We start from the raw sequence: 25,978 nt of genomic DNA on the forward strand, positions 1-25,978 counted from the left end.
CGATGGTTTCTGCCTTCTGGTCCAGGTAACCGCCAGAATCCGGATTCTCTGCTTCCTCGTCGCAGCCACCACTAACCACGTCTCCTCGCGCACTCCCCAATCCAAAGTCATCTCGCGTCAGGTGTGTTAGTGCGTCACTGATCCAGACCCTACAATTTTAGTGATCCATTTGTTCGAGTTTGACGTGCCTGCTCCCTCCCTGCATGAGACTGATGCGATCAGCTGTTTTTTTTTGTTTACCATGCATTTTTGACATCCGATGATCGGGGTGACAGTTGAACACAATGGAATTTGTTAAGCACCAACGACACTTGACGAAGCTTTGTTTAGTTGTACTCACACTGTAGTGTTTACACACTTTTGGTTGTCACCTCCATCGCGAAAAGTCGCCATGGATTGCCTTATTTATGTTAATGTTTTTTACTGTGCTCATAAACGATTCACATCTTTTCAGCATTGAACGCACTCTCCCTCAGTGACAGCTTTCGTTCTGTCACTGTCAGATCCCATCAGAAGAAAAAACAAACTCACTCACACATCGATAAACTTTTGCGCGTTCGGTTCGTTTGTTCGTTCGTGCGTGTGTCTGCTGCTCTGCTCCTGCTACAAGTCCCCCGGTTCGCGACACGGATTGTTCGGAATCTTTTCCTGCTGCAGGATTGTTTGCCCGCTCGCTGAGTTTGTTCTCAATCACGTTTGCGCTTGGCTTTTGGTCGGACGTCGTCGTCGTCGGTCGATCCTTTCTGGTGGTGGTCCTAGAGGTCCTTAGCAAAAAGGGAATCATCATTCCGTGGTGTGGCGTTTAGAGGTGCGTGTGGAGAGTTGTCTCGCCTGTGAAGAGGATATCATCAGTCAGTCGGAGGAAAAGCTCTCGCCGTCGGTCGGTCGGTCGCTCATTTGCGTTCCCAAAGTGCTTCGGTGCGGTACGGATTTTCCGTGGTTTGTCGTGACGGTCGCTCGCGTGCGACGGTAGTGTTCCAGTCGAAGAAGCAGGATCCGCCAAGGAAGAATCTGTGTAAAATTTTCCTGGTGGCGAAAGAAGCTGAAGAATCCGCGACGGTCACCGGAAGCTGCTGGAATTAGAAGCAACAAGGTTGGTTTCCGTGGTTGCTGTGGTGCTGCTCCGGAATGTCTTCTTCTGCGGGGCTGTTTTTCGGGGGAGGTGTGTTCTGACTGGAAGCAGGATCTATAAGGCGAGGGGGGAAATTGTGAAAAAACAGGGAGGAATTACGTGACAGCTGGTGGCTTTCAATGGGGCGAAAGAAGCAACAGTGCGCGAAGGAAGCCGAAGTGATTTTTGGGGGCTCGAGTGTTGTTAGGACGGGACCAGCCCCGGGGAGGTGCAACATGGTTCCGCCCATTTTTCTTCCAATCAAGTGGAATTGACGCTGACCCTTCCGACCGACAAGAAGAAGCTCATTACAAACAAATTGTTTTCTACAATGCAAATCCAAATGTGCTGGTGTGTGAGAAGCTAAAAACGAGAAAAAAAAAATCTCAAGTGGAAGTGATTTTCTGAGTCATCCTCCTCCTGCTTCGGTTGCCGAACGTAGAAGAAATGTCCGGTCTCCGGGGTCCTCCTCAAGTAGTGCCGTGTAATTTGATACTTTTGGTCGGATCCTTAAGAAGTCCGGTAGCGAGGCGAATGAAACAGTGAAGCAAAACGAAAAATTCTGTCTCTGCTTTTGTTATTAACTGGAAGAAGAAGTGAGAGGAATCGATAAAAAATGACAGGATTCATCCGTTTGATCCGTAGCTGGACATGACAGCTTGCAAAAATAAATTCTGTCTATTAAAAAGTACGGTTGATGTGATCAAAGGGAATGATATCAATCAAGAGTGCTCAGTCATATCGATAGTGTAGTGTGCCCTGTTTACTCATCTGTGCCTCCAGTCCAGTATTGAATGAGATTGAATGATAAGCTGATAGCAGCAGCACAGAGCAGTGATAATAGTGGCCCCATAGTTCAAAGCGTTCAAGTGCAGTTGCAAGGGAGAATAGCAGCCAGAGCCGGACAGATAGTGCGTTCCTAGTACCACCACCATCAGCACCAGCAGACGACAAGCCTCCCCCGAAAATAGTCCCGCCGCTGCTAAACTAGTAGAGTTGTTCTATATCATGCGCCTACTCGCTAGGGTTTCAATACATGAGCATGCGAAATTCCTATACACATTATTTACTAGCGGCGCAAGTAGACAGTAGCGTTTGATTTGTGATGCTTCAAGCTGCACTGAAACAAAACTGTTTGATTTGATTGGATCTTTGAAGCATTATTGAATATCAAAATATCCACCTAGCAGTGCTAAATCATGCTATGTGGTGAAATAGGCAAAAAAAAGTCGTAATGGATTTTTTTAAATATTTATTTGTGTTTGTGAATTTTAACTTAGGCTTATTCTTTACACAGCCGTATCGGAGTATTTTCCAATATTTACTACAAGGTGTCAACATCTCGATTACTATCAAACTTTCATTTACATCGGATTTTACTAGACTGTTGGTATTAATAAGAAGTTTTCGAATTAAAGGTTAAAGGTCGTTACTGACGTAACGGTTTTTACTGGAGGCTTGTAGTTCCGTGAAGACGTTCAAAATTCTTCCGGATGATTATTCGAAAAGCAAGTCAAATCAGCAATTGCCCGTGTATCTGCCGGCTTAGAATAGCACTACGGACCCCCTGTTCCGGGGGTAAAAGTCCACCAAACAGGTAACCCCAATCCAAGGTGTCAGGCGACCTGTGCTGATGGATGAATGGTTGAAGGGGTTTCAAAGATGCTCGATCGTTAACGGAGCCCGTAACGTAAGTAGATCACCTTTTCGTGTTGCGTTACGGAGTAAAATCTACCGAATCCTAGTATCGTCCTATTTTTCCAATTTCGGAATATGCGTTCAGGCAATTCAAGGAATCATAGTATTTAGTCCTTGTCACTGGGTCACTGGTATCGTGGAGAAATATATTTGTAATTTATTTCTTAACGGTAGCCTGTTAGTTATTGCAACTTTTGCCCAGGTCATGGAAAGGTGAATTGGACAATAATCATTCGTAAAGGAAATTAATTCGAACCTAACTATGATTTATCAAGTTGACCTAGCTAAAATTAACATGATTGGAAACTCAGTCATTCGACAGCTCTTGTTTCGTCAACACGTGTTTTGATAAACACTAGAATCATCTGCTGTTATTTTCTAATTTCTCACGGACTTGGTCCGTTTCGTGATTATCGAAGTTTATTTTTCCGCCAACGGAACACGCTCACGCCGCGAAATGGCTTCAACAGTCGACCGAACGTTCGTCATCAGCTTCCGATCAGTACCAAGCAAGCTCAAGTACAGCATCCGCTCGATAACTGACTGCTGTTTAACTGGACTGCTTTTTAAGTGGGCGCTCGATAACTGGACCAAAGTCCAGTTAAAAAGCAGTTGTCTGTCAAAAATAAACGAATTTTAACCTTACATTTTGCAAATCAGTAAACAAAACAAAATATAACAATAGCCTCCGGCTCCGGGAGCTCAGTCCAGTTATCGAGCGGCGCTCGCTAACTGAACTGTCGTCAAAGCCCAGTTATCGAGCGGAAGCTGTACATCGACATCTCGAATTTCATCGTCCAAAAATTGAACTTCGAACTGCACCAAATCAAGCATCTCCAAGTTGCCAACAGCCGTGTTTACGTAGGAACCGAATCACCAGAAATTGCGCAAAGTATGGTCCAAGAACACAACATGAAGCAGCAAGTGGAATTCGACGGTAAGCTGTACACAATTCCTATCTCTATGGAAGATGGCACGATTGAGGTTAAGATACACGTCCTCCGTCCCCAAATAAACAATCAACAACTCGTGAATCGGATGAAGGAATACGGAGTCGTCACAGCGATTCGTGAAGAAACCTGGAAAGATTTCTTCCCCGGGGTCCCAAACGGTGTCTGGATACTCCGGATGGAGCTTTTAAAACCTATCCCATCGTACATAACGGTAGAAGCTGGGATGACGCTGGTAACTTACAGGGGCCAGTCTGCTACATGTAAACACTGCCACCGTAACGTGCACTTTTCCCAAACCTGCTCGGAATACGCAAAATCGCTGAAACCACCATCGGTAAACGACCAAGGAGAATACATTTTACTAAGGTGGCGCAGATAAACATTGCAAACCACTGGTTGTCTCTTCCACTCTTCTGGTGTTCTTATGCAACTAAAATAGTGACGTCACTATTTCAGTTCCATAAGAACACCAGAAGAATGGAAGAGACAATCAGTGGTTTGCAATGTTTATCTGCGCCACCTTAGTAAAATGTATTCTCCTTGGTAAACGACCGCCTGATTATGGCTGACGTTGTGAAAAACGTAAACACTAATCACAGACAACCGGACGACGACTTTATCGAGGTGAGACGATCCAAACGCAAGCTAACTGAAGCGGAAAAAGTGAAACAAACGCATACACGGTCCAGATCGAACGTTTCGCTTGCGGCAAGTATTTCATCAATTGATGAAACGACTCTCTTGACGCAGTCTGACTACCAGCTACCAGTTGATTATCTCGCAGATCCAGTCGTGTCCTTACCGGCTTTGGGGCTGTCCATAAACCACGTGGTCATGAGGGGGGGGGTTCGGCCAATGACCATTTTGTATGGAAGAAAAAAAAAATTGTATGGACTAATGACCACGCGGGAAGGAGGGGGGGGGGGGGTTGAGAAGTCCCAAAAAAATGGCCACGTGGTTTATGGACAGCCCCTATGGAAACGACAGACGATCTCCCTCCACCACCCGTGATGCACCAAAGCCAGCAGCGAACCACACAAACAAGCGGCGGAAAATCGGTATCGCCACAGCGCATTGCCAGCCAAAACATCGGTAGAATGACCCGATCACAAACGCGCTCCAATTCCAGCTCTGGGGATCTTTCGCGATCTCCGTCAAGGCTCCGACACAATCTGTAACCTCATGACGTTAACTCTAAAAATCCCCACCGAACACAGACAACTAGACAACCAAACTTCAATTTGAAAACGCAAATGGATAAAACAACTTTTTCGTCAGCATCGCCTCCGACTCTGAAAGTCGGTACTGTTTCCAGCATACTCAACAGCACACAAACTACGCAAAGCCTCTCCACGGTGCCGGCCGTTGTCGAGTTTCCTCGACAGCGGCTGGCACTGTGGGGCAATGCGTCCCACAGGTCAGTCCTAATCAACCACCAATTCTCACGGATGCTACTGCGAAATATTTTCCAGTTTCAGCATCTACAGCAGTTACCTCAAATATCCCAGTCGGGGGTTCAACGCCGGGCTTTATGTCGAGTGAAGATCTCTCGGTGGCCGCATCTGCGTTCTCCTTCAGCTTCCCGAGGCCAACTCTTCCAAGACGGGTGAATTTTATTCTGCAGTGGAATCTCAACGGTTACAGAGCTCGCCTTTGTGATTTGGAGTTATTGGTCAACAACAGCCGGCCCTGGGTGCTTGCACTCCAGGAAACAAACAACATCTCAGCCGTCGAATTGAATCGCACTCTAGGCGGTCAATACACATGGACAGTAGTATGGGACAAACATCAAATTCTCGCTCCAGTCGACTTTTTTATTCCATTTAGGTTCCATATGAACTATGCAAAATTTCAGCGCAATCGGTGAAACTATAATTTAGCACAAACGGTTCTAAGTTTTCATAGGATTTACTATGGGAAAAGTAGCTGCTGCCTTGGCTACTGCTGTTTCGGGGGGTGGTGATGCCACCCGCCACCCCATGCAGCAACGACAGCAGCAGTGCTGCTGATAAAACAAAACAAAAAGCCGTTCGTTGGATCACTAATCGGTAATAAATCAATAACTTTTTCCACAAGCATCCAATCGTTTTGCGGTCTTCGAAGGAAAGTTTCATAAATTATTTTTCTACAAGAAACTTTGATCGATTTGAATTAAGGAGACAAAGAGCGACCTCTGGGATTTTTTGTTTAAAAATGTAACTTTTCCCATAATAAATCCTATGGAAACTTAGAATCGCTTGCGCAAAATTATAGTTTCACCGATTGCGCTGAAATTTTGTACAGTTCATATGAGACCTAAATGGGATCTAAAAAGTCGACTGGAGCGAGGATTCATTATTTCCATACAAGCGTGTCTCATACTAATGGACAGTCAAGCGATTATCGTATCACCGTCACTCTGCTGCAATCGGTATTCGTCAAGGAATCCCTCATCGAGTCCTCGACATTCCTACCGACTGGCCCATCGTTGCTGTGCAACTGATTGGTTCTACTACTGTATCGGTAGCTTGCGCCTACCTGCCAGGCGGAAAAACGACAACCTTCACAATCAAATTCAAAGCTACATCCGAGCACTCCCAGAACCACGGCTATTTCTTGGAGACCTTAATGGTCCTCATCCAATTTGGGGTTCCCCCCGATCGGATGCACGTGGAACCAACCTGGTTGATGTCTTCAAAGCAGAAGATATGTTTGTCCTCAATGATGGAGCCCCAACCTTCTACAACGGGCATTTCTCCAGTCAAATTGACGTACCAGCGGCTTCCGGTTGCTTTGCTCGGAACCTGCAATGGAGCGCTAGCTCTGACCTACGAAAAAGCAGACTGGGTGGAATATGACACGCGAATCCGAGCACCATTGCGAAATCGTTCTCCAGAAAGCATCTCCGAACTCACTTCGACTATCTACGAAGCCGCCAAGCACTCCATCCCACGAACAAGCTCCAATCTAGAGATGGGCGAATCGTTCGCGAACGGTTCAAAAGAACTAGTTCTTTGGAAAGAATGACTGAACTGTCGTTCGTTTGAAAAGAACGGTAGTTCTCCGTTCTCTTAAAATCGGAAAAATTGAATGTCCCTCAGAACCGTTTATTCTTCTTTTCCAAAGAACGAAGATTGGTTTCTGAAAGACAGTTCTCCGATGACATGCAGCCGGTCAAAGAACGACATTTGAGAAATGACTGGTGAATGCACAAGATCACAAATCTTATATGTTGGCGGAGTTGGGTTTACAAAACATAAAATGGTTCCTGTGATTACGTAATTATAATTATTTTAAGACGTTAAATAACGACTTGGCTAGTAGATCTTTAGATTAACATTAGATTAAGCAAACAACGAAAAAATCTGCTGAACGGTAGAACGGTTCACGAGAACTAGTTCTTTCTAAAGAACTGTTCAAATGAGAACGACTCTTTTAAAAGAATTGTTTTACCCATCTCTCCAATCCTGGACGTAAAGCTACACGTTGGTAGTCTGATAAAACCAAAGCAGCTGTCAAGGCAAGACGGAAAACACTTCGCAGACTTCGACGCCTCCCATTGAATCACCCCGAAAGGGATTCGGCGATGCAATTGTACAGGAAGCTGAACAACGATTGCAAGCAAATTATCTTCGAAGCCAAAAACGCAAATTGGAAAGAATTCCTCGAAAGCATGAATGTATCACAAACCTCAGCAGAGCTCTGGAATCGCATTAATGCCTTAGACGGGAAACGGAAATTTACGCCACTCACACTACATGTGCAGGATTCTGTTGTGATCGATCCAAACGATGTTGCCAACGAGCTTGGCAAATATTTCTCAAGTCTTTCCGCCATCGATGGATATGAAAGTAGTTTCAAGAACGCTGTCAACCCATCCACAATATCCATTGGAAGCTTCATCGATCCTTCGCACACTGCAGACCCAGCGTTGGACCAGCCATTCTCATCCAGAGAGATGGCCTTTGCCCTTGCACACAGTAGTGGCAAATCAGCAGGTCCTGATGAGATAGGATATCCTCTATTGAAAAACTTACCGAGCGTAGGTAAGCTTGCCCTTCTAAACCTGTATAACAACATCTGGCTCAACGACGCGTTTCCGGACATCTGGAGAGAAAGCCTAGTAGTTCCAATTCCCAAGGCAAATACCCCCACTCGTGACCCATCCCGGGTAGAGGAAAAGAGCTCAATAATGGCATATTTTGATTTTGGGATCAAAATGTGATATTGGTTTGATTGACATAAGAGATAAAAGATCTAAAAATAATATCTGAAATTTACTCCTGGAATATCATCATCAGATCATACTTGGATCTTCTAAGATCTAACCAATAGCAGCGAGCTATTCGCTTGATCTTAAAATATCAAATCCATATCTCGTCCGCATAGATCAAACAATTGGAAAATCCGATTCCAGGTGGCTCACGCCATCATCGATAGTCGGCTCGTATACGGACTCGAAATTACCAGCATTGCCATCAACAGGTTGATTCAAGTCTTCAGTCCCGTCTACAGTTCATATGTTCGACTGATCTCCGGACTACTACCCTCAACTCTGGCAGATTCTTCCTGCGTAGAGGCTGGTCTGCTACCGTTCCAGATATTTATCCTCGCAGCTCTTTGCATCAAGAGTGCGACCTTCTCCAACAAGAACACGAGCGATGGCAGGGTCTTTCTTCTCATCGAGGGGAACAGAGCTCTAAACACAGTAGCCAACACGGATCTCCCTCCAGTTGCAAAGCTCCACTGGCTTGGAGACAGGAGTTGGCATTCCGTACCGCCGAAAATTGACAATCGGATAAAAAACAGTTTCTCCGCCGGCTGTAACTCTGCTGCTCTACGAAGGTCGGTCGCTGAACTTTTGCGTGTCTCCTACCCAAACTTTGCTCACCGGTTTTCTGATGGATCGCTCTCCCATCTTGGAGTTTGGATAGGTGTATCAGGCGACATCCCGCCGGTCAGCATGAGTCTTCCTCCACAGTGCTCAGTTTTCTCTGCTGAAGCAGCAGCAGCCTTCATCGCTGCTACCACGCCATCTGACCGCCCGATACTGGTTCTGACCGATTCTGCGAGCGTCATATCGGCGCTTTAATCTGATACACCGACACACCCCTGGATCCAGGGTATACTTATGAACGCTCCAGCTGATACCGTGTTCACGTGGATCCCTGGACACTGCGGTGTTCCGGGAAATGAAAAGGCCAATCATCTCGCTGGCTCCGGTCACGCCCGTGAACGACACACTGACAGCATCCCGCTCATAGATCTTAAACGATGGATCAAATCCAGCTTCCGTCAGCACTGGGGTAACCTATGGAGCCAATCAAGAACTGCTTTCCTGCGGAAAATAAAAGACACGGTTGAACCATGGACTGATTTGCCAGTGCTCAAAGACCAGAGAGTAATCTCTCGATTGCGAACCGGGCACACACTTCTATCACACAACATGGGAGGTGGTCCGTTCCGCAAGGAGTGTGAAGTGTGCCACATCCCAGCCACAGTAGAACATGTTCTTTGCGTGTGTCCCATCTACGAAGGCAAAACGTCGACTCCACAACATCGCTGGGAATATTGGAGTAGTCCTACGGGACGATTCGGATACCATCAAAACACTATTTAAGTTTCTCCACGCTTGTAACCTGTATGAATTCATTTGACAGCTCTCTCAGTCGTTCATTAATTTAGTGTGTTGAACTAACATTAAAAGTTAAAAAACACAATAATAAAGAATAAAAAAATATATATATATTGGAAACTTTTCTTAAACCCTGTAAGCGTTGGTTTCTGCTTTAGGGCCAACGGCAGATGATTCCATACTGATGCTCCACTGATGAGGACACTCTTCCCGCTAGAAGTTGTATGATGTGGCAGGACGAAGGAGAGTGTTCGGTTGTTCGTCCCTGGTTGAAGGTGCTGAAGCAGATACGATGGTAGTTCACGGAGGTAACCGCGTCGCAGAAAGCAGCAGACACGAAGTCTGTAGTTGTCTATGAGTTCCCTTCCCAGTACATATAGTATGGCGTATCTCTTCTGTGGTATCACGTCGGCGAAGTCCGTACACAAAGCGTACGGCCGATTTGAAGTTTCGATGTAGCTGCTGCTTTAGTGCTTCACTCAATCCCGAGTAATGAATATACAACATCGCAGTATGTATACAGTGGTACGATGACAGCTTGGACGAGTTTTTTTCCGGGTGGTGAACGACAACACACTCTGAAATCGACGGAAAGTTCGCAGAGTGCAGTAGACCTTTTTTACCACATCGTTGACTTGGTCTGTCCAGCATAGTCTTTTGTCCATAGCAAGACCCAGATTGGTAACCTTATCGGAAAGCTGAATGGGTTCTCCACAGAAGACAATATCGTTCTGAGGGATGACATTGCCTTCCCTACTAAACACAATTGCCTGGGTTTTCTTAGGATTCGGTGTGAGTATATTGAGATGGGTCCAAACTTCAATAGATGTCAGGTCTTGGTTGATGATGACTACAAGTCTATCAACCTGATTGATAGGGCCAGAAACGTAAATTTGGAGATCATGGGCTTAAAGCTGGTATTTGCATTTCAGGACACTCGGTAGACTGTTGATAAACAAGCTGAACAGCATGGCACTCAAACACGATCCTTGGGGTGTTCCATCGAATAGCGGCAGATCCTCTGACGTGCCGTCGCCGTGCTTTACAGCTTGTCTTCGTTGGCTCAAAAACGACGAGATCAGGTCACAGGCCGCCGGAGAAAATCCAAATTCTCGGCGCAGAATTCGATGCTTTACGCAGTTAAAAGCTAACGAGAAATCGATTAAAACCATTACGGTGCACTGTGCAGTTTTGATTGTCGAGATGTTGGTAGATGTTGTGAGTGACCTCCGCAAGTGCTGTGGTGGTGCTATATCCCCGCCTGTACCCAGATTAATGTGTGGCCAGTAGATGAGGATTGGAGACGTCTAGATGGTAGGATATCTGCGTAAGCAATATCTTTTCGAGGATTTTTGAGATCGATGGCAGGACGCTGATTGGGCGGAAATCTTTAGGGGATGTTGGATTACCTGATTTTGGAATTGGTGTTACGACAGCTTTTTTACAGCAAGATGGAAAGGACTTTTCTGCGATCGATGATGCGTTGAATATGTGGGTTAGAAGCGGCAGTATGAAGGGACTAAGCATTTTCACGAAGGAGATTGGTAGATGATCGCTTCCAGTAACATTTGAACTTATCTCGAACATTCTTCTTGCTACTTCATCTACGCAGGTGGGTTGGAAGCTGAATTCTTCATTAATGTGGGGAGGTGCTGCCTCCTGAGTTACTGGAACCGTTGTATTGCGACAATTCGGGAGTGCAAGGTGCCCCTCCGTGAAGAACTGGTTGAGCTGATGGGCGTTGATATTGTTGGATGGTGCAGTTTTCTTCTCGTTGTTGTGTACTCCTTCCCTACGTAAATTACTCCAGAGCTGTTTGGCAGGAAGGTCAGCAGAGAAGTTTCTAGCGGCGTATTGCTTCTTGGCATTGGTGACCAGAGTCTTTGCGCGATCACGGGCACGTTCGTACTCTCTCCACTGATTGCTATTTCTGGTTCGGTTGGGATTACGAGCGTATAGCGCGTACGCGAGGTCTCTAACGGCGATAGCTTGTTCGATGTCACGAGTTATCCAAGGTGTGCGTTTATCGCGAACTTGAATAAGTCTTTCCGGGGCATGTGTTTCCAGAAGGGACTGCAATTTTGCTGTTTTTAATTCAACTTTTTGATTGACATCGTTTGTTTCGTAGACGTCTTGAAGGTCGATTGCTTGGAAGTCAGCTTGCAATCGGACGATGTCGATTTCGCGCATATTCCGAACTTTCATCGTTTGGGGTGCGGCTGGGGGGACATGGATGTCTGCAATCAGGTATACAACCTCATGGTCGGAGATGGAGCTTCCGTACTGTGTCTTAGACGTACGGATCGAAGACGGGGAATCAGTAACCAGAAGGTCGATGGTTGTAGCACTTTGTTCGGTTATCCGTGTTGCGGCTGTTGGTAGAATGGTGAGATTGAAGAAAGAATGGACTCGAGCAAGGGCCTCCGCATTGCCTCCGCTGAGTTGATTTGCTGCAACGTTAATGTTGTAATCGCCAACCAAATAGATTCTGTCGAAGTCGAAATCTTGAAGGTCAAGCAGAAGTTTCTCATAATCTGATATTTTGTTTCTCATTTCGAATAATTTTATCAATTGATGATTAAGTTCAAGATAGTCAAGCCTTAAAACTAGGGTATATGGATCATTCCTTGGCCTAATTTGCAAACCGCCTTGACAATTGTGACCATAACTCATGAATTAATAGCACTAGAAATAATATGTTGACCCTATTACGCACTCTAGGCAATGCATGTTTCACCAATTGGAAGTAAACGAACGTAAATATTCAAGAATTTACTTAACTAAGTTGAAAAGATTGGATGTGATGGTATGCAACGTTGGTCTATGGTACATAAATTGGCCTATTAGTGGATACAACGTTGGCCTATTGCTTTCCATGCACTAGAACCACTTATTATCTCATTTTTTCAATATTTCTGCTGAGGTATTATCTCTGTTTGTTCACCAATCATACTTTCAAATTACATTTTCCGAGCCAAATTTTCAAAAAACTATAAATAAATCACTTAAACTAAAGTTCTTTCTTTTTAAGTCACGAAAACAATGCAACCCGATTATTGTATTATATTTTTACAGTCACCGCACACAAAATCTATCTTTCTGTTTGTTCTTTCTGGTTCTTACGCAAGCAATGTTGTTGGCGTCACTTTATCGGTGTTTTTGACGTCACTTTACTGATGGGCCAAGATTTGGGTACATAGTGAAAAAAATGTCCTCAATATTCGGCGCACATATAATTTGTAAAATAGTTTTTATTCGTTAAAAAACAAACATACAAATTTAAAATAGCATCTTTGACCGTCGCACCAAATGTTCAGTTATTGAAAAGGCAATTCGAAATATTCCAGAATCATGCCATTTATGATCATGTGTATAGACTACCCACTAAGCCGAAGAATCATGGAGTCTACAAAAGCTAAACAAAGTGACATTTTCATACAATTTTAATACTCCAAAGTGCTAAAATTGAAACGAAATGTTACAGGTGTTTGGCGCAAAGCTTTTCCGATATCCAGTTCGGCGTGTTTGTTTGAGTTTTTGGTTAAATAAGATAGGCCGAACGAGGGGACTATGCCAACGAAGCATCCCGATACCCTATATTCTAAATATTTTTTCAAGACTATAGAACTAGAACTAGATTCTCAGTTCAGTTCACTTGGCGAAGTAGAGCAAGCATCGTTGGGTTGAATGAACATTTTTAGACTGGCAACCAAACTGTAGCATTTCAATATGACATTTTCTTCCTTTTCGTCTAGGTTCATTTATGAAGTTTATACAGGCAGTCGACTTGTTTACTGTATAGGAGATTTGACCTTCTTCAATTTATAGGCTGCACAGATAAAAATAATGAGATTTACACGTCATGTAAACTTCATTTTAGTCATGTAAACTTAGTGTTATGATGGTTTACATGATATATCATGTAAATTTGTGTTATATGTCATGTAAACTCTCAGAGTCGTGCTGAAATCCATGACATATAATGGAAGTTTACATGATATTTCATGAACTTTACATGATATGTCATGTAAACTTTTATGATATCCCACGCTCCAATCATGTGCATCATATGTCACAGAATTTTACACTTTTTTCGATCTGTTTGTTCTTTCTAACGATGTAACGTTACAGAATTAGTTGGCGACCAATCTATTAATTCCATCTAGTGTTTGTCCTTCATAGGCTGTTCTTTTGATTTACACTGTTATAGAACTGTTTGGTTACCATGTTGTTTATTGGAAATTGCTGCTTTTGTATGAAGAAGTTTTGCCCTTCTTCAATTGCATCAAGTTGCATCGTTGCAAACTTGATTAGCGAAACTATTAACTTTGTCTGATATGTTTCTTTTTTTAATGTGTTGTTCTTTCAACAAAGCCTGTTACAGAAATGTTTAAATAACAAACTGTAAATTTCACTCTTAGATATTTGCCCTTCTTCTAGCAAGGGGTGATACACAAATTATGTCACGCAAAAATCGACCTTTTTCAACCCCCTCTCCCCCCTATGCCACACTTTTTGTATGGGACCTCAATATTTTTTGTAAGAGTCGTCACGCTCAGCAAAGCCCCCCCTCCCCCCTAAAAGCGTGACATTATTTGTGTACGGCCCCCAACAGGCTGTTTTCAGTCTTTGATCTAGCCTGATGACTAGTTTAGCTTAATAATAATCGGGTTCCTCTATTTTATCCAGATTATTGCATAATCTGAATCAACCATTACCAATTATAGTCACCCAGGAAATAAAAAAAAAGCCTCATGTAATGATCCTCGGTTGGACTAAGAATTAAACCTCCTGTCTGGATTTGCATGCAGAAGTAGTAACTATGTACATGACTTAATATAGACCATATGGTATAAAGCCCCTACCATGCAAAGTTCGCTAGTTTGCATGAGGTGTCATTCAAGCCAATGGAGGTAGACGGCCTAAGTAACACACTCATCACAGAAGAGTCATGGCAGCGCAGAGTTATGTTGCGCAGAAGTTATTGTAATTTACTTATAACATATAAAAACTTACTTGCTAGAAGTAAGTCACAATTACTTCTGTACAACAAAACCCTGTGCCACCATCACTCTTCTGTGACAAGTGTGTTACTTGAGGGTAAATACATTTCCGGTAAATAGTACATTTCGGCAAACGGTTTTCCGGTAAATAGTACATTCCGATAAATGGTACATTCCGGTAAATGGTACATTCCGGTAAATGGTACATTCCGGTAAATGGTTTTCCGGTAAATGGCATTCCGGGTATTGGTTTTCCGGGTAATGGTTTTCCACGTAATGGTATAGAATCGAACCATCCCCAACGGATGATTTCAAACAAGTCATCGCATACTGTACTTCAAAAGGCCTTCCGCTAATTGTTGGCAGTAATGCTAATGCTCACCATATAATCTGGGGCAGCTCAGACATCAATTTGAGAGGCTCCAGTTTGATGGAATACTTAAGTAGTACAGATCTTGGATTACTTAACATAGGCAACCGCCCAACCTTCATGGTATCTGCTAGAGAGGAAATGTTAGACATAACGCTTTGCTCTTGTACAATTAGTCACGAGCTGACCAATTGGCTTGTGTCAGATGAAGAACTTTTATCTGACCATCGCTACATCTTTTTTGAACATTTAAATGTTACTTCGCAAACATTGCGTTTCAGGAATCCCTGGTCGACAAACTGGGATCTTTTTACTGATTTGGTTGCGGCCAAATTTCATGGATACTCACCATCCATTGACACTCCAAGTGATTTAGATGATGCCGTTGATACTACAACGGCCTTCATCATGGAAGCTTTTGAAGAAGCATGCCCTCTACGGTCTGTGAAGATCACAAGAGGAACCCCTTGGTGGAACTCTGATCTGGCGAAACTCAGGAAACAATGTAGAAAGAGTTGGAACAGACGATGTTCGGCTGGTTCGGAGGATTTCAGGTCGGCTCGCAAGGTCTACAGGAAAGCTCTTCGATCTGCTGAACGATCCGACTGGAAAAACCTTTGTACAAATGTTTCCAGTTTGAGTGAAGTCAGTCGGTTTAATAAAATCCTTGCGAAATCTAAGGATTTGCGAGTGAGCGAACTTCGCTTGCCAAATGGCGATCTGACTTCCGCTGATGAGGAAGTTCTGGAATGCTTATTCAGCACACACTTTCCTGGATGTGTGGATATTACATCTTCGGATGACCCTGATGCCTTTTCTTGTAGTTACGATTCCCTGGCTTCGGCTCGGAGTATGGTAACTATATAATCGATTGAGTGGGCACTTAATAGCTTCGCTCCTTTCAAATCTCCTGGGACAGATGGGATTTATCCTATTTTGCTTCAGAAGGGATTTGATCATTTCAAACATGTTTTGAAAAAATACTTGTTTGCAGTTTTGCTACAGGGTATATTCCCAAATCCTGGCGGGATATTACTGTGAAGTTTATTCCGAAAGTGGGTCGTGCGTCGTATGAAGAAGCAAAGAGTTTCAGACCTATCAGTTTGACCTCTTTTCTTCTGAAATGCTTAGAACGCATTGTGGATCATCACATCCGTGATGTTCATCTGGCCAACGTGCCTCTTCATGTGAACCAACATGCCTACCAATCTGGTAAGTCCACTGTGACTCTTTTACACAAGGTTGTTTACGATATCGAGAAAGCATTCGCTCAAAAGCAATCTTGTTTGGGTGTTTTCTTAGATATCGAGGGTGCCTTCCGATGCCATATTGGAAGCCGCACGGAGTCATGGTATATCTCCAATGATCTCCAATTGGATTCATCAAATGCTCAAAAACCGATATCTCTTCTCGACATTGCGTCTAGCAGGCATTAGGAAATTGAGTGTTTGTGGATGCCCCCAAGGGGGAGTCTTGACACCGCTTTTGTGGAATCTCGTCGCAGATACGCCATTGAGGCAACTCAATAATAGCGGTTTTCCTACTTATGGTTTTGCCGACGACTACCTAGCATTGTTAGTTGGTATGTGTATGTGTAAAGCGCCCTTCAGGTAGTTGAGGGTTGGTGTCGCCAATATGGCCTATCTTTAAATCTGAGTAAAACATCTATTGTTCTTTTTACGGAAAGGCGAAACCGTAATGGCGTTCGACCTTTGCGTCTCTTTGATTCTGAAATCGATGTGACTGAACAGGTAAAGTACGTTGGAGTCATTCTTGATTCCAAGCTTTCCTGGACACCTCACATTGAGTTCGAAATCAAGAAAGCTTGTATGGCCTTCGGGCAATGCTGGCGAACCTTTGGTACACCTTGGGGTTTTAAACCTAAGTATATCAAATGGATCTACACAACTGTTGTTCGGCCAATATTGGCCTATGGATGTCTTGTGTGGTGGCAAAAGGGCGAAATGAGAACGATCCAATCAAAGTTAGGCCATCTCCAAAGGATGTGCTTAATGGCGATGTCTGGAGCGTTCTTCTCAACTCCCAGCGCTTGAAGTTCTCTTTGACGTTGCTCCACAACACATTCATCTCAAACAAGAAGCAATTTCTTGCACTTACCGTCTACGGGTACTCGGTCTACTAGAGGTAACTCCTGTGAACCGAACATCAACACACACCTCGTTGTTTCCACTTTTGGTGGATTGGGACAAAATTGTCCTTGCTCCAAGTGATCTTACAATTGCTTGAAATTGTCCATATAGGACATTTTCCACGAAATTCCCTTCCGGGGAAGAGTGGACATCTGGATATCTGGAAAGAAGTATTTCAGACGGCATCGTATGTTACACTGATGGCTCCCTTCTCGAAGGTCGAGCAGGTGCTGGTGTTTATTCTCGTGAGCTAAAGCTGTATCTGTCTTACTCACTTGGTAGACACTGCACCGTTTTTCAGGCCGAAATCTTTGCTCTTATATGCGGAGTGCAATCAGCACTTCAGCAGCACGTAATGGGCAAAGTAATATACTTCTGTTCAGATAGCCAGGCTGCTATGAAAGCACTTGCTTCGGCCAACTCCAGGTCGAAGATAGTTATCGCTTGTCGAACTGAAATCGAGGAGCTGAATTCAGCAAACGCTGTTCACCTTGTATGGGTACCTGGCCATTCTTCCATCGCTGGAAATGAATTGGCTGATGAGTTAGCTCGCACTGGAGCAGCACATGACTTCATTGGCCCTGAGCCAGCTATTCTGATATCGAAGTGTCGGGTAAATCTTCAGATTCACACCTGGGCTGCCACTCAACACAGACAATACTGGAATAGTTTGGAGTTATGTCGTCAAACCAAATTGTATTGTACTGAGCCATCTCCAAGGGTAGCGAAGTATCTTACAAATCTGTCAAAGCAGAACTGCAGCATTCTGGCCAAAGCATTGACTGGCCACTGCCGACTCAGCTATCACATGGCGAATATTCAGCAAGCTGATTCATTTGCATGTCATAGCTGTGAATTCGATTATGGAACTTCGTATCATTTGATATGTAACTGTCCAGTTTTTGCGCAACTGCGTTTCCGAGTATTCGGTAAACATTTATTAAGTGAAACTGACTTCAGAGACCTGAATATTCAGGATATTCTGTTGTTCTTAACCCGCTGTGGTAAAGAGCTATAGGCTCTCTTTCGCTTTATGCGTTATTACAGTGCCCTTTTCAGGGCGCTGTTTTAACCCATTGTGGTACGCTTATGCGTTAGTATCCTCTTCCAGGGTACTTTTCCTATTTCCCTACCTGTCCTTATCTCCATCCATATCCTTATTTCCTTCCTTTTCCCTCAGGTAGATGATGAAATAGGCTATTTTTATGGCGATGGCACAAATGTCCCAAATGGAGGATAACGTGCCTCTGGAGCCGGCCTTCTGATACCTGATACCTGATACCCTTTTCTTTTTAAATTTATACAAGAATGGTACAATGAAGCAGTTTTGTTTCTTTGCAATAGATTTACTACTCGTTTTGTACCTTAATAGATTGATTCAATAATTAATAATTTTTTTCCTTTTTTTTCCTTTCATCTCCCAATAGTGCCGTGTAACACAAGGTTGTGTGTATCTTCACTTTGATACAAAAAGTGGTGCATGCATTAAAAAGCGGTGATAGTAGAAATCCAAAAAAAAAAGCGATAAAAGAAGATATTTTAGTGTGGTGTTCATAGATAGTGAGTGCTAAGTGAAAGCTCCGATCGTCCCATACGAATATACGTAATCAAAGTGCGGGATAAAGTCTTGGAAAGTAGAATCCAAGTCAACCCTCAAAAGCGACATCCGACTGGGTTGCCAGAGAAAATCGTTTGTTTCCTGCGTTAACCGAGAAGTAAAACAGAAGATAATCCTGCGAAAAATGGCGGAAGCCGCCGGTCAGAATAACAACGCCGCCTGTGCCCAAGCTGGGCCAGCTGCAGGGGGTGGCGGTACGTCCAACAATGGCGTCACCAACACCAACCCCAACGCCGAGGTCATCCGGGGCCAGCTGTTCGAGGTGGGACCCCGCTACAACCAGCTGGCGTACATCGGCGAGGGTGCCTACGGAATGGTTGTGTAAGTATTGCTTGAATTAGAGATTTTTTATGCATATTACCTAAAAAGGACTCGTCACTATGTCATACCACTGTTCATCAAATTTCCAATAACAAAAAAAACCCTAAGCCGACCATGCAGACCAGCGTTCACTGAAGTCATCCTTCAGATTTAACTCAAATTTTCGGCGTTCGTGTCATTTGGATTTTCAGATCATACAATTGTATCAATCCGATTTATTAGATGCTAGATAACTACATCTTCAATCCGAGTTGTCGATTGAAATTCTTCTTATTTTGCATGAATCAACCTGATCAGTATCGTCGGAAAACCATTAGAGTGGTTTACAAAATCGTTATTGCACTCCACTGAAGTGTACAAACTTGTCGAAGTTTGTATGAGAATTTCTATGCTACCAACTAGCGAATTTTGTAAAACAACCTATAGTCTATAGGCTATAGATTATTAAATATTGATTTTAAGAAATATTCCAGTTATTCAGGCTACACTTCCTGGTGAGTTTTGACCGTAGTAGCTAAGCGAAATGAAACTTAATTGTTTTCGCAACTTCAACAAATCCAAAATAGCATAAACCGAGCTCACCAATTCGTGTTAATCCACCCATTTCTCAATAACTGGCTGGAAAAGAACCAATTTCTGTTGTCGTATGAGTTTCGACTATTTTGGCAATTTGGTCTGAAGCTTTTCCATGGAAGTCGGAAGAGTAAGACACTACCAAGCTTGTCATGTACGATTTATGTAGTGCTCTGAGTACTCTATTGAGCAGTTCTATTGAGCATAACGATATTTTCATTTACTCTTTCGAACGTTTGCCTTCAACAAATGGAATTGACTCGCATAGTGGGGTAAGTTTACATGTATGACTGGAACTAAGCTTCGGATCGGCTAAAAAAAACAGTAAGGAAGCCCCTTTTGTCTTAAACACCATCCGGTCCAATGACAAATGAGACGTGCCACGCCACACGTAAAGAAAACCACATTACGCCGTACACGTGCCAATCCCAAAAAGGCGCCATCAAGCACGAACAGGCATGGCGCTGACTGGCTACACACTTCATCAATACGTTTCGCATGCTTCCCGGTCTTATATTAGACACAAAGAAAGAGTCCTTTCCGTCACGTAGTTGCACGTACACACGCACATAATGCTCGCTCTCATCCGCCGCCCTGTCATGATGGCTCCACTGACTGGCTTAGTTGATGTAGTTAATCAACGAAATTGGGTTTTCTACGAAAAATGTGCTCCTCATACCGGATTTGTTTACTTTTTTATAAACAAACACAGACCCACATATGGAAAATTATCTCATTATGCTACATTAGCACTATTAGCATTGCTAATCAACACGACGAAGTATTGAACAGGGGAAAGCAGCGCAAAGCTGGGCGTTAACTCGAACAGGAAGGGATATCAAGATTACAACAAAATTGAAACAAATTTTATCACAAAAAAAAAAACAAAAACATTGTCGTATATAACAGCATTCCTCGAAATGCTGCCTTTAAAGTTCATTACTAAATTTTCAGGAGTTTTTCTAGAAAATCATTCTAAAAATCTTCTTAGTACTGTTATCAGAGTTTCTGGGGTGATTCATTCCAGAGATTCTAATGAATTTCCCCCAAAGTTTCTTCAGGGGTTTCTCGTAGTGAGTTTTTCGGTATAGTTTTCTAGCAGTTTCTTGTGGGATTTTTACGAGAATTCTTCCAGGGATTTCTTCCGTAGAATTCTGTGGGATTTTTTTTGGAACATCTCACAAAATTCCTCGCGTAGTTCTTCCGGACATTTATCCCAAAAGTTTCCACAGGGTTTCTCTCAGAATTCTTCTAATATTTCCACCCGTGATCACTCCCTGTAATTTTCCGAGATGTCCCAGTTTTTCTAGAGATTTCGTCGCAAGTTTCTCTCGTTTCTTATTCAACTGTCTTTCTCGGAGTTTAACGCGAGATTCCACCTAGGTTTCTCCCGATATTTCTTCAGGAATTCATTCTCGCAAGGAATGTCATAGACTATCCCAGGATATATTGCGAAAAAAAAACTCCATGAAAATTCCGGCAAGAACTTCCTGAGTAACTAATAGAGAAATCCGAGAAGGAACACCCAAACAAACCCCCTTAAAAATTTTGGTAGAGATTCTGGCAGTAGTTCCGGGAAAATCTCTAAGAGAAATCTCAGAAGGGTCTCATCAAGAAATCTCGAATAGAATTACAAGAAAAAGTCTGGTCAAATCTCTGAATAAAATCTCGGGAATAACTCCATGACAAACATTAACAAAAACTTCTGTATAAATCTTGGGAGAAAGTTCAGGATATATCCTGAAAAACCCTGAGATCAATCTCAAGTACTGGGTAGTACGCAGATCGCAAGAAATTTCTTGGGCTATCTCGAGGCGTGTAAAGTTCAGTCAAGGAATCGTTCGAGAAATGAGCAAGCATCGCTTTATTCATTTCGGATCCTAGTACGGAGCTGAAACGAAACGTCAAATCAAATGGGGCTTGCTGTGTTTAATAGTCCATTTTACGATCCGATTTTATGAATGAATTTTGACAGAAGGTATCGTCCAATAACCCGCAAAAATCAATATCATCATCAATGGACTAGTGACTGGTGTCAACATCGTTGAAGGTAGCATGACTGATTGCACGGTATGTCCAATGGACAAACACAGTCGACATCCGTTTTCCAAACAAGGATCTCGCACTGAAGGTCCATTCTGATATATGCGTACCGATGGAGACCAAATCGCTTGGGGGAGGCCGCTATTATATAGTTTTCGTAGACGACAAGTCACGCAGGATGTGGACGTATTTTTTTGAAATCGAAATCGGAAGCTGAGGTCATCAAAACTTTCCAGGATTGCCACACAATGGCGGAACGACAATCTGGTCGAAAACTGAAAATTCTCAGAACAGATAACGGAAGAGAATACGTTAACGCGGCTTTCAAGAATTACTTGAAGAAACACGGAATCGGTCACCAAACAACAAACGTGTATACTTCGGAGCAAAATGGAATGGCGGAGTGTGCCAGCCAACAGATTCATCGTGGAGCGTGCTGGGTGCATGTTGCACATGGCCTAACTGCCGAAAGGTCTCTGGGCGGAGGCTGTTGCTACTGCCGTGTACCTGCTGAACCGTTCTGCAACCAAAGGTCGTGACACCATCCCGGATGAAGCATGGTCTGGCAAGAAGCCGGATCTGTCCCATGTTTGGATTTTCGGAACTCATGCCATGGTCTTCGTTCCAAAACAAAAACGCAAAGTGTGGGACACAAAATCCGAAGAATGCGTTCTGACGGGCTTCTACGAGGAAACCAAGGGGTACAGGCTGTACAATCTGAAGCCGAAGACGATTACCATCAGTTGGGAGGTGAACTTTATCAATGAGGTGAGATTTTCCCAGTTGAACCATCGTTAAGTCAGACCAGGAAAATCATCCTCACGCAGCATAAAGATCACCTATCACCGAATGAAGTCCCGGACGAAGTACCAAGCGAAGACGAGGACGAGGAATTCTTTACTGATGTTAACGATGAAACCTCCGATGATAACGACGCGACCGTGAGTGGAGTTGAAAATGCTGACAACACCGCGATCAACTTGACCACCGTGCACCCACCGCGACAAAACTCATATCCACCTAAATAAGAGGTATCGAGGCGCAGCGGTCGGGTGTACATACTTCCAGGCAAGTTCAAATATTTTGTAGTTACAACGAAAGGTCTTCCCAGTTCCCTTCCTTCTCAGGAACGAAACATCATACTCCCGGGTCCTAGAAACCAGCGAGAGTCCAATGAGGGTACAACATCCCGAGGCGAGGTTCCTATTTCACGTGACGAAACTGATGCTACCGGACCCGAGAGCGGGAACGCAAGGTCCGAGGTCAGGATTTCAGGTGCGTGACGACTCGGAACGGTGGAAGATAGCAATGCATGATAAATACCAAGCGCTCATGGACAACAATACGTGGACTCTAACCCTCCTACCCGCTACTCTCAGCGAAAGGGGGTGGACTACGACGAAACCTACCAGTGGTTCGTCACAGTTCGCTTCAGTACCTTTTTGCGCTTGCTGCCAAGCACAATCTTCAAGTCGACCAGATGGACGCCGTCACCGCTTTTCTCCAAGGCGACCTGGACGAGGAGATATATATATATATATATATATATATATATATATATATATATATATATATATATATATATATATATATATATATATATATATATATATATGCAGCAACCCCTATGTTTCGAGCTACCTGGAAAGCAGCCAATGGTTTGCCGTTTGAATAAAGTCCTATATGGACCGAAGCAGTCAAGTCGTGCATGGAACGTGAAACTGGATGCAGCCCTCAAGAAACTTGGACTGAAGCCTTCGAGGTACGACCCGTGTTTGTACTGCAAGTTCAGCGGCGGCAAGATCCTGTTTGTCGCAATCTACGTGGACGATCAGATGCTGTTTTCCAACGACGAAGACATGAAGGACGAAATCAAGGCCAAGCTGAGCAGCATATTTCGCATGAAGGATCTCGGACCAGCAAAGAGTTGCCTGGGAATCCGAATTACGCGTACGGAGGATGGATATAGCGCTCGATCAAGAAGCTTACATTGATTCGATTTTGACCCGTTTCAAGATGCAAGAATCGAAACCCACATCGAAACCGATGAACACCGCAGTCAAACTGACAAAGGAAATGTCACCGCAAACCGAAGAAGCAGCCGAACAAATGGCTACGGTACCTTAGCAGGAAGCGGTAGGATGCCTTATGTATCTTGCTCAGTGCACCAGACCCGATATCCTGTTCGCCGTCAACCAACTGAGTAGCTACAACACCAATCCCGGACTAAGTCACTGGCAGGCCTTCAAACACCTAAAGCAGTACCTGAGAGGAACGTCAACGATGAAGTTGCATTAGTCAACAGCTGGTAACGAGGAGATAAGTTGTTTTTCCGACGCTGATTGGGCCGCTGACTCGAATGACCGGAATTCAACCAGTGGATACATGTTCCTGTTGCAAGGCGGAGCGGTATCATGGAGCTGCAAGAGGCAACCAACCGTTGCATTGTCCACCTTTGAGGCCGAGAGCGTATATGGCGTTATCTGCTGCAGTACAAAAGGCTTCATGGTGGCATGGACTTGTGTCGCAGTTTGGTATGAAGCAACCGATAGACCTCTACTGTGACAACCAGGGCACCATATGTATTTCCAAGAACGGCGGTTACACTCCAAGAACGAAGTACATCAACATTCGTCAACACTACATCCGAGACACACTGGATCGAAGGATAATAAACATCAACTATGTTAACACCGAAGATCAAGTAGCTGACGGATTAATAAAACCGCTTCAATGAATCAAGCTGGAGCGAAATCGAGGAGCCATGATGGTCCACTGCTCGAATGTATGCTGGCCAGGGCCAGCTCTCACAGAAAATTTGACGTTTGGGAGGTGCCAGCACCGATCAAACGCCAGATTTTCTGTTAGAGTAAGCAGGCCATTGGCAGGCCAGCATAAATTCGTGCAGTGGACCATGGGGATCGCATAACTGGCTTAAGGAGAAACTTCAAAGAACACAAACATGGCTGCCACAATGGCCGACTTGGTCCCCTACTCGCGTTTTCAAGAGCACCAATCTTGAAAATTCGTAAACAAATGCGCTCGATTTGGAAAAGCTGCCTCTTTTTGCAAGTGAGCAAAGCCAGGATAAACAAGTGCGGCTTGGTTTGATGCTTCTTTCGTCAGATTTGTGCCTCTAAAGTTCGTATGCCAAATTGCAAAGGGATTTCTTGATGTTTCACCTTAAGGAGGAGTGTTGTGAACCCATATCGTAGTAACCCATGGTTATGCTAGTTAAGAATTATGGCAAATTATTGCATACTCTAATAAAAACCAATGCAAAAATGTACACATGGTTTCGGCTCCGTCATGCCCATGTGGCGAATAAGAATAAATAGTCTCAGGTGTAACTTCAAGTAAAGTTGAGCGAGAACCTTTGAGAAATATCTCGGAAGAAACTTCTGGAGATGATTCGAGATAAGCTCTAGACGAAAGCTTATAACAAGCTTATGGCAGCAATACCGGGGAACTTCTAGATGAAATCCCGGGAAGAGGTTCTAGAGAAAACCTGTGAAAATCTCCTAAAGCAATTCTGGAAGGAACTTTAGAAGAATAACTTCTGTTGAAACTGAAAGCGAATTGCCTTGACAATCTCGGAGAGAAATAATCCCGAGAGGAACGCCGAAAGGAATTGCGGAATATAATTCAAGAGTAATCTCGGGAAAAACTGTAAGATAAACCCCGCGACAATATCTGAGAAATATCCTGAGAGAAACTCCTGCAGAAATTGCTGAACTCTGGGATTGACTACTAGAGAAATTCAAAAATGAACACCCAAAGAAATACTTGTAGAATTTTCGGTAAGGACACTGGAAAGTACACTGGGGGTAGTCCCGGGAAAACTTCAAGAAGAAATCTCAGGAGGATCACTGCAAAAAAATCCTAATAGAACTACGCGAAAAAGCCAGAACAAACCTCTGAAAGAACTCTCAGGAAGAATTCTATGAGAAATGTTAATGATAGCTTATCTAGGTATAAATTCCTAAAGTAACTCGATAACGAAACCCCGAAAAAAAAATTGGGAGCAAGTTCAGAATAAATCCGGAAAAACTTCGAGAGACATCCTGGAAGCAACGTCAGAAGAAATCTTTTAATAGAAGTTTCAGGAGAAAACTGAGATAAACCGCAGGTGAGGCACAGACAATTTTAAAAATGCAAAACCAATGTAAAAAATGTACAAATAACACAAGTTTACAGCATTTTTGAACTCGGTAAGCTGATGATCATTTTTGGTGTAGAATCATGCCCTGAGCTCGAAAACGCGAAAGAAAAATATTACAGTAGAGCGGAAATTTTTTCGACTTTCCATACAAGGTTGATGATTTGAAATCGATTTTTGTTCTATTCTTAAGCAAAGTCGCTCACTTCAAACATCTCATTCTTCGTAATCAATGCTCCGATTGAGCTGAAATTCTTACTGTAACTCGCCTATATATGATATGTCAAATAAACGTCGAGAAAGAATTTTTAAATTGATTTTTTCTTATTAAAAAAATACATATCTTCAAAATTTTGTGGGAATTT

At 43.5% G+C, this 25,978-nt stretch overlaps 1 protein-coding gene across 2 annotated transcripts in view; it reads left to right on the top strand.

Annotated features, from left to right (window-relative positions):
* Positions 1-573: 573 nt before the first annotated feature.
* The window catches only part of LOC109417712 (mitogen-activated protein kinase 1), a gene marked incomplete at its 3' end in the record, with an annotated part of 456,984 nt that continues 431,579 nt past the window's right edge, over positions 574-25,978 (top strand). The window contains 2 exon segments of one of the 2 annotated variants that reach the window (XM_062850422.1): positions 574-1,093; positions 18,327-18,838. In XM_062850422.1, coding sequence (XP_062706406.1) covers positions 18,642-18,838 — 197 coding nt within the window. 2 annotated transcript variants of the gene reach the window in all.

Source organism: Aedes albopictus, chromosome 2, assembly GCF_035046485.1.
Source record: "Aedes albopictus strain Foshan chromosome 2, AalbF5, whole genome shotgun sequence".
Taxonomy (NCBI): domain Eukaryota; kingdom Metazoa; phylum Arthropoda; class Insecta; order Diptera; family Culicidae; genus Aedes; species Aedes albopictus.